We start from the raw sequence: 10,305 nt of genomic DNA, 5'->3' as shown, positions 1-10,305 counted from the left end.
ACCAAATATTCGAAATACAAGCACGAATTAAATCACAAAAAGAAGGAGAAAATCCAAAACAACGAAGAACCTCCAACAAAAAATTCGATCGTATGCTTTAGCCATATCAACTTTAATCATAATATTTCCTCCATGAGTGTCCTTGTTTAGGGAATGAACCATTTCCTGAGTAATACTAATATTCTAAAAAATATTCCTCCCAGGTATAAAAGCTCCTTGCTCAAGGGATATTAATTTGGGAAGAAAATTTGCCAGACGATTTACAATAATTTTTGAACAAATTTTATAAAATACCGAACACAGACTTATAGACCTAAATTTGTCAAAACCAGTAGGCACATCTGTCTTCGGAATTAGCACAATAAAAGAAGCCAAAAAGAACCTCGGAAGCTTTTTGAAAATAAAAAAATTCAGAAACGGCTGCGAAGACATCCATCTTAATCACCTCCCAACAAGTTTTAAAAAAACCTGCTCCAAAACCATCTGGCCCAGGAGAACTGTTTATAGGAATCGAAGAAAGAGCCTCCGTTACTTCATCCAATGAAGGGATATGACAAAGACATGTACAATCCTCAACATCAATAACTGGCAAAATCAAATCTGATAAATCCGGAAGTGCTCGTGACTGGTTAGTATTTTTAAGGAAGTTCGTAAAATACGCAACAGCTCCATTATGAATTTCTTCTGGCGAATTAAACTCAACCCCATCCGGAGTTCTCATCCCTTTGATTCTTTTACGTAGTTTATTAGCTAACCATACATGAAAAAATTTTGAATTACGATCATCGTCCATATTCCATTTTATTTTAGCCATTTGAGCTAATCTGATATCTTCCCTACGTCTCCAAGAATACAATTCATCCGAAGCCACCACAAGCTCCCTCTCGGCATCAATATCCCACTCTCTTTGCAGACACCCTTCCAGACCCTCAACCTTCGCTTCCAAAGATTCAATATGGGCATTGGTCCTCCCAAACACTCGCTTATTCCATTCACGAAGAGCCACTTTCACCTTTTTAAGCTTACAAGCAAGAATGACAAGCCCCGTTCCAACCACCGGCACAGACCACACCTGCTTTACAAAATCAATAAATTCTGGATGCTCAACCCACATTTGCTGACATCGAAATGGAGGAGGACCATATGAATAAGGATCCTTAAGAAATTCAACCAGCATAGGGCAATGATCCGAAATCGTCCTTGGTAAGTACAAACAAGAGGCCGTAGGGAACAAAGACAGTAAATTTGCATCCAATAAAACATGATCCAGCTTAGCCCAAGCTCTAGCTAAACCACTCTGGCCATTACACCAAGAAAAATTACTACCTTGTGCACTTAAATCAATTAAACCACCCTCATGGATCCATTGGTTAAAATCATCCATCGCCGCTATTGGCCTAGGACGACCACCCCGTCTTTCCAAATTCGTATGAATAATATTGAAATCACCAGCAAACAAACAAGGATCCTCATTCATACTATTCCACCTCAAGTCCTCCCATAAAACCCGCCTATCCATCATATTACACTTTGCATAAATAAAATTACCCAAAAATTGAAATTGACCCTCAACTATCCTTAGAGACAAAAACTGTGAGGTCATCCGCATAATCTGTACATTTAAATCATTCATCCACACGACCCATATTTTCCCACCAACTTCTTCATTAGAAATTACATTATCAAAATGAAGAGTGAGCATGTAGGATTGAGCTTTAACAAAATTCTGGAAAGGCTCCATTAAGACAATCATCTTACAATTCAACTTTCTTTGCAGTATTTTTAAACGACCCATAGAGGACCCTAGTCCCCTAATATTCCACACCAAAATAGAACCTATCATAGGGACAATTTTGTGGCTCGAGTAATCACTCGATTAGAACTCCTAATTTTCTGAAATTTTTTTTTCCTATATTTCCTCTTCCCAGTTTCTTCCTCTATGTCCGAGTGATACTCCTTATCCTGCGAAAAAACTTCCGCATGAATATCAGGTTCCGGATCCGATAATGACCCTTCTTCCAAACAAAATGCATCATCAGTCTGCTGGGCCTCTTTTGTAAACACTGTTTCCACCTCCGCCAAAGGCTCTGTTTCCGTGGCCTGCTTTGTCTCTCGCCTCACTGCATCCGAATGCAAACTAGCATCATTTTGCCTCACCTCAGCAAGACTCTCTGTATTAACTGCCTCTCCAATTTCTGTTTCCACTACTAACTCCTCAATCATCAAAGTAGAAGCAGAGGCCCCTAAAACCAAATTAACATCCGCGTACTTTGCATCTACTTGTTCTACATTAATTCTTGGAAAAGCTAAAACCGTAGACCCAAGAACCAACTTGGATTGGTCTTCCACCCTAGGTTCCTCCATAACAGGTTCTTTAGGCTCTTCCAATACTAGTTCTATAGGCTCTTCCATTTCTGGTTCTTGATCACCATCTTTTGGTTGTTGCCGAACCCAAATTTTCTTTTCTGGTTTTTTTTTTCCAACCCGACATGTATGCACATTGTGCCCCTGGATTTTGCATATAGAACAGAAAGCAGGCAGTGTTTCATACACAATCTCCTGCTTTCGACTGGAACCCAACCCCGGCATTCCAATCCAAAAATGGGAAATAGGCTCAATGGCCGCATCCATCTCCACACAGAGACGCGCACCATCAGTGAGAGTCGCACAACTTGTGGGATTATCATGCCTAATAAATCTACCGATTGGAGCTGTCAAGATTTTAAGCAAAGATTCATGATAAAAGTTAGGAGGCAAACCTGGTAAAACTATCCAAACCGGCACAATTGGTTCTTCCTCCTCCTTAAATTCTGGCATCTAGTGGAAAGCACGATAAGGAATACCGTCCATATCGGCATATTGCACACCTCCCTTGATAAAGCTTTCATGCAGTCCTCCTCCGAAACCATACGAACAAAAACATTTCTTGGACACCTCATGGTTGAAACGACTGGAGTACCTTCCAGGCCCCATCAATTTCGAATGAAACTTCGGATAGCGTCCAAAGATGGCCGGTTGCGGAGGAACTTCAGAACTATTGAGAACCTGAATGGTTCTGCCGAACGGAATATCTCCTCCTTGGAGAACTGAAAGAAAAGTTCTCCATCCTTGGTTTTTGGCGCATGGTGAGACACAGCCAACTCAGGAAGAGGCTGAGGGACCACCGAGACTAAATCTACAAAACGTCTACCAACTTCGTCAGTGGTTGCCATGCAGCCTTACGTGAATCTGGGAACAAAACTATGTAGAAAATGAAAACTCAAGAAGAGTTTTCAAGAAAGCCGCATCATTTCTTGGAGCATTTCTGATCAATCCATGTTATTAGTTCGACTTTAGATAATTTGAACATTACATGCTAGTATATGTCATCTGCTTACTGAGTTGTTAATAACTCACCCCTTATCTCCATATATTTTTCAGATAATTTTGATGATTCAGCTGGAGAACAAGAGTAGGAAGTTTTAGCAAGGTATGATGATCGAAGTGGAATAAGTGCTTGAGGGTACAAGTGCTTATTTGAGAGTCGTAGTTACTAAACATATTTTATTTTTCGGGTATTTTGATTTGATGAGTGAAGGATAATTTCGAGTTTTGGAGAGTTTTTAATTTTTGTTATTGAGATTTTCTTTATTGTCCCCATGGAGGAACTTAGATATTTGGATTTATTAAATGGATTAATATTTTATGGGATTTTCTGGATTTTATGGTTGTATTATTTAAGTTGATTTTAGGTATTAAGAGCTAACTCTCCGGACCTTCGGGATCGGGGCGTTACAAGAGTGATGGCACCTAGTATTACGAACAACCATAATTGAAAGGGATCTTCAGGGTCAAGCCACTGTGAAAACCTTGATGTCACCATTGCTACAACGACTCGATTCTTCTAGTCTATGGTCGATGGCCAAGTTATGGGAGCTCTAGAGTCCTACAAGCTAGGCATTGCTTGAAGCAATTTACCAACCACCATCCTCCACATTCGATGGCAGATTTCGTATCATGGATTCTTAGAATTGGATAGAGAGAGTGGAGAAAATATTTGGCCCTTTGTTGTACAAATGACCAGAAGGTAACTTTCGCCGCCTACAATCTGAAGTATATGGTAGACTAGTGGTGGAAATTCAGAATTCCTACAGCAAGAACTGGGATAAAAGATTTCATTCCTAGAAGTGACTGAAGGTTTTCTTAGGTAGGTTTTTTCCTTAGGCTCTCTAGAAGATGAAGGCCAAATAGTTTTCAATTTTGACCCACAGGATAATGACGTTTGACTAGTATGCTACCAGGTTTCTTGAGTTGTCTCCTGTATTCAATGTTATCTTATTTCAAACCTGGAGAATAAGGAAGTTTGAATGAGCATAAGTCAGGAATTTTTGCCACTCAGGATATGTAACTTGGCAAACTTGGTCACTAAGGCTAACATTGTAGTAGAAGATATCCATAAGGGAATAGAACTAAGTAGTGATAGGAAATGTTAGAAGCAGCAACAACAATAGTAATCTCCCAATTGGAATAAAAAGCCCTACCAAAACAACCATCAGGGGCAACCATAAGGGAGTCAGACTTATCCTAGTTTCCAAGCATATGGACAATGCATTTGGTATGTTATTATGGGGTCAAAATGTTTGCTTCAAGTGTGGGATGCTGAACCGACTCGCTTGAGATTCCTCATTGAAGAGAGCAGCAATGCCATTGAAGAATAGTGAGCAAAAGGTTATGGCCACAACATGAGTATGTGCTCTCACCCCTTGAAGACGTAAAGGATTCAAATGATGTGGCTATAAGTACTCTTTTACTTTTCTAGTTAGAGAGAGAACCCAACATTTCTAATGGGCAGTGTCATACAATTGCACTGTTGCTTTATCCATCACTTCCCTTTTGATGGCTCCCTACTATAGCATGCAACTAGTGGCCTGGGTGGGGTGCATCGTGGTTCATGTCAGTGGCAGATGGTAGTGATCATGAGGGTTTGAGAGGGTTGTGTCAATGCAACATGTAGCTTGGTCTTAAACTGCTGTTAGTGCAACGACTGCTACATTTGAGGATGCTCTGTTTTGGGTTGCTTGAAATAGAGGGCGAGGCCAAATTGTGGTGGAGGCAACAGTGGTGAGGGACCATTGTGTGGGTCTTTTATGCGTGGAGTCTGGTTGTATTTATGGCTGCACATTTTGTTGGCTAGACCCGATAAGGATACGTTGAGATTTTGTTGTAGATTTTGAATGAGGCTTGGGCCATGGAGTGGATGCTTGGGTCAATCCAAACCCTCGACTGAAATAAAGTAATTTGTAGCTCCATGGACATAGGCGCATTGGCGAACCACATAAGCCTTGTGATGTCAGTGATTGAATCCATTTTTACTTTACTCTTTTTCTTTTATCATTCCTAACACGTGGATGGTCTCATAGTATGGCTAAGCTTGTTGGAGGCTGTGTCCAAGATACTATGAGTGTGGCTCAGGCTTCAACACACACATATAGGGAGAAAGGGCAAGACCGACAAAGGAGAGTTTGGTGGTGTAAACGTTCGGTGCAGTGAAGAGGGAGGTTCATAGTGGTTTAAGGATGGCTTTGATGAGAGGAGGGTCACGGTGTAGAAGTTTGGGAATGGGTAGTGCTCAGTGTGGACCTACGTTGATGGTGGTGTCTTGCATTGGAGGGGCCTATGGTTCTGTCTTGTTCGTGGGGGGTGGTGCTCAAGGAGGAGGTGGGGTTGTCTTGGGATGGCTCTTCTTCTAGTAATCTAGCTTCCATTGATTTACGTGGAGCCCCATTCCTTGGTAAAGGAATTGGTGAGGATTCATGGTGCCGAGGTTGGCAACACCTCGAATTTAGATTAGGGATAGGAGTGCAATTTTTGTAAGGAAGTACACATGCTCGAAAAATAGGCATGTATATGTATATCGTAGTAGAATAACTAAAGGTTTAGTTGAAGAGTAAATTTATTTGCTCCAAAGATCTAAAACATGAGCCTTTTCACAATGTTCAGAATGCAGAACCAAAACATGTGATCAAAATATCAGAGCGATAGGTCAAAATGTTAATATTCAAAATTCCGTTGGCCTAGCATAACTGAACATCATCATCATCATCATTATCTTATCATATCATATCAGATCATGATATCATAACATAGGCCATATTTAACCCCATGGTTGGGTTGTGCTATCCCCGGTGGCCAAATCGGGCAGAGACAAAAGTGAATCTTCCCCTTATCATTCTTGGAGTCTCGAATGTGCATATAGGAAAGACCACACAGAAAACCACTTTTCTTTTAAAGTGGGTGCACTCAGAGAGAGAGAAATTGGTACCAACCCAAATAGAGGCCACAGTTTTACACCGTGGTAAGGTCAGAGTAGAGCAGAAACAAAATCAGAATGTTATGTCAAAAGTTTTCGGATGCCACATCATATCAAAACAGAGTATTGAACGGATTTATATTAGCTTCATATAATCAAAACAGATTTAGAGCATCTTCACATAATCATGCACAAATTTTTAGATTTCATATTTGCTCATTTTATACAACTGAAAATTGAATGCCAAAAATTTTGCTCATGTCTACACCAATCATGACGGAAAATAAGTTTATCTTTTATACAGATTTCATTGGTAATGTAGAACAAATAACTGAGGTTGTTTCATTTTTCTTTTTATAACAAAACATACATATATTTTTAAAAATCAAGCTTAGTACATTTCTTTTTATACAAAGTCTAGCATATGAACACCGCTTACCTGACTCTTTTAGCCTATTGTCAAAGTCTTATGTCTGATCTCTAAATAGTCTCACCACCTAAATTAGAAAATATTCACTAAGCTTTAATAACCAAACACATGCCACAACTAACTCTACCAGCTAATTCCAAATAAGAACAAGTCTAACTTTTACTAACGAACATCCATATCCCAAACGAAAATCTTAGCATGTACAATTTCATCATAATAGCTCAGTTCTTCAATACATGATAGAACCCTCAATGAACAATACACAATAGTCTAGCCAATTCTCCTCAAATTTACATCACCGTTCACAATACGCATGTCATCTATACAAACTACATGTTCAAAACACTTACCCCTCACTACCCCACCAGAATCCAATTTACATTTGCCTCGATTTGTCAAACCGACATATCCAAAAATCAAATAGCAACAATTCAACCCCTAGACAGCCATACAAGCCAATATATAAACTCGAAACAGCCTACATGTCAACACCGAACATCCACACAACTCACAACACGTCCAACATAGCTAGTCCCAACACACATCCTCCCACAAACAACCATAAATTCAACCCTGGAAAGCTACATATCAATCCACAAATACTCAACATCATTCCAAAATAACCAAACAACCATAATAATCCCAAACAACAACATACATAAAGTGCGATAACCCCCTAGAATTAAAGACTAGAACAACACTATCTATGGCTTTGGAGACGTCCAGTGATATAAGATAGTGAGGTTAAATTTGAATTTAAACACTGGGTAATGTACAACAATGGCTAATATTGGACAAGGGCTTTACTTGAAGCACTTCAAACAAAGATTGTGCAATACCACCTTTCACTAGTCGGGATGGCAGTACCAACTAAGATGACGAATATTGAATTTAGAGCAAGTAAGAAAGAATGAGAGACAAAAATGACGGAGGGACATAGAACTCAAAGCAAGAAATTGAAGCGGATCACCAGTGTTGGAGTTGCAAATCATGGACAGAGGAGTCAACAATGGAACCACTGATTGTGGGGTTGGCACTATGTGTTCAGGGAGGGGGAGGGGGAGAGAGCCTTACCAATGTGAGGAGAGTTGATTGGTGAAAACCCTTGACTGTGGAGGTGCATGACTGGGTGAAGGGAGGGATAATCTATATGAGTAAGAGAGAGGATCTTGTGAAGAAATACTGTGAGGCAATGCGAAAAATATAACAGAGGGGGTGAGAGAAATGACGTTACCACTTACGGATGTTGCTCAAGCGGTGGAAACCGTTGGTGGCAATGACTTGAGAAGCAAGAAATGGTGGCATGTAGCATCGAGATCCCTAACCGACGCATGAAATAGAGAGAGCAAGAGAGAGAGAAATAATTTGTTGAGGGAGACTTAGAGGGGTGAGGAACCGATTGAAATGTGTTGGGAAGGTGGGGGAAATGGGGAGCAAATGTTGGGGAAAGGGGGAAAATCGTCGGGATGGGAGGGAGAGAAAGAGAGAAGAAACCTTATCAAAACGGTGTCGTTTCGCCTATTCCCCTACTGGACTCGCCGTGGTCCTGAGATTGGGTCTAGGCTTGGGCCTTGGGCCTTGGGCCTAGGGGGTATTACACTTTAAATCCTTTAACTCCGTCGTGGCTATCATATGGGGTGCTGTATGGATTGGAATAGTTACTGATTCTAAATCAATTGCGAACTCAATCTCCCTAGGAGGGGGCTTTTCTGGCAATTCCTCAAAAACTTCTGTGAACTCACTTACTACTGTCATGTCCTCCACTTCCTTACACATCCCTTTCCTTGAGGCCAGGTATACTAGTAAGCCTCAGCCCCTCTTATCAGCTCTTTCTTAGCCTGAAGTGAGGTAATAACTTTTGGTATAGGGCATAATTTACATCCTATGAAGATCCTAACCTACACTCCTAGTACCTAAAAGGTTACCGTCCTCGAACGACAATCTATAGTTGCAAAATGCCTAAACAATCAATCCATTCCCATGATGACTTTGAATCCTTGCATTTCGAATATGATTAAATCGGCCTCCAAAGGAACTCCCTCTACCTCTGGCGGACATTCCTCAACTACCTTGTTACAAAATACTGCTTCTCCATTCTGTACGACCACCATGACTACATGGCTCATCAATTACATTCGAAGGCCAACCTTCCTAACCAACGTGTAAGATGAAAATTGGAGTGGTAGCCCCTAGGTTGACGAAGTACAATCAATGAATTTCGAATGGGTTCTTCCTAAAGGATTCTGGAGCGAAGTAACCGCACCTAATGCTAGTGGGTGAAACATATTGTAAATATGGTAAAGGTGAATTGTAAACTGCCATATCATATTGATTCAGATGTACACATACCCGATCAAGGGCCGACAATGTGATGCGGTAACTAACAGGGAGCCCACAGTTCCTAGGGGTAGCTGTGAGTTAGAAAAATGTGTTTTTGGTCAAAGTGCAGATTACTATTCATACTCATGGTTTACCTTATACATGTTTATGTTATCTCTGTATTTGTTTTTCGCTTAACTTGTTGAAATTTCTTGAGACCTCACTATGGTAGCTTCCACTTCAATTCTCCTGTAATGGAAGAAGTTGTGACAAGAGTAGAAGATAGCCAACAAGATGGATGATTGGTTTGACATAATCGAGGATTGGTCTACTGTAGAAGCCCGCTTTGGTATAGTTGACACCCACATGGAAGCCATTTTGCTTTTGTTTAAGGATATTCAAGACCTTCTAGATGGAGAATATGTACCGGATTGGACCACCAAATGGGAGGAAGCCCTCACCTTCGATAATCGATTTGAGTATATAAACCATTATGTGGAAATCATCTCAAAGTGCCTATAAGAGGTTCATGATCTTATGAAAAATCATTGAAGCCTTAATTAGTTTTGATGAATATTTAATGATTATAGTGTTATGAACAATCTTTTGATGGATATTTTGAAGAGGCAAGGTTTTGAGACCCCTACTTTTTGTATGAATGGTTCAAACAAGTACTTTTGAGATTAATAGTATTTTATTTGGTACCATATTGAATTGATCAATTTTTATAGTTTTGCATTATTTCGCTACGATTATTACATACTGCTAGTGACATGTTAGGTGCATTACCTGTTAATTGCTATGAACGAGGGGTATGCAACCTTGTATTACATGTCCTGATGCTTCAATCTCCTTAAAATTCCAAGCGGGATTTGGAGGCATCACACAAGCTTTCTAGGTGCTACCGCTCATGGCTTATCCTTTGTTTGGACTAGATATCCTTTATAGGCCTTGCCTCCAAATATTTTACCAAGTCAATGAGGGAAGATCATCTTTGCCTACCACTTGCCAAGGAAAGGCTCTATTCTGCGCCTTCCCTTTACCCTTACAAGGTGGTTTGTCCTCTTACACTGGCGTGTTCCTCATAGTTTAGGGTAATGGGAGGAAAGGCTGTGCATATGTATACTTATGGCAACCCTAGAGCTTGAAGAAGAAGGCATGTGCATGGCATCTGTAACAGTCCGCCAGAAATTTAGTGGATGAATTTGTTTAGACTTTAGGAACCTCATGAAAATCCCAGAAGTTTCATGAATTGAGCAATCACGCA

At 40.3% G+C, this 10,305-nt stretch overlaps 2 protein-coding genes across 2 annotated transcripts; both read right to left on the bottom strand.

Annotated features, from left to right (window-relative positions):
* Positions 1–322: 322 nt before the first annotated feature.
* LOC108995603 lies at positions 323–1,741 on the bottom strand. Its single transcript, XM_018971191.1, has 2 exons — positions 469–1,741; positions 323–390 (listed from the first exon to the last, which is right to left on the bottom strand). The coding sequence occupies exons 1-2, from the start codon at positions 1,739–1,741 to the stop codon at positions 323–325; spliced, it is 1,341 nt and encodes a 446-aa protein (XP_018826736.1).
* Positions 1,742–1,839: 98 nt separating this feature from the next.
* LOC108995602 lies at positions 1,840–2,817 on the bottom strand. Its single transcript, XM_018971190.1, has one exon. It carries the CDS (start codon positions 2,815–2,817, stop codon positions 1,840–1,842), a length of 978 nt encoding a protein of 325 aa, XP_018826735.1.
* Between the last annotated feature and the right edge of the window lie 7,488 nt (positions 2,818–10,305).

Source organism: Juglans regia, chromosome 14, assembly GCF_001411555.2.
Source record: "Juglans regia cultivar Chandler chromosome 14, Walnut 2.0, whole genome shotgun sequence".
Classification (NCBI taxonomy): Eukaryota; Viridiplantae; Streptophyta; class Magnoliopsida; order Fagales; family Juglandaceae; genus Juglans; species Juglans regia.
The sequence above is the reverse complement of the archived record's forward strand: the minus strand, read 5'-3'. Positions and strand labels throughout refer to the sequence as shown.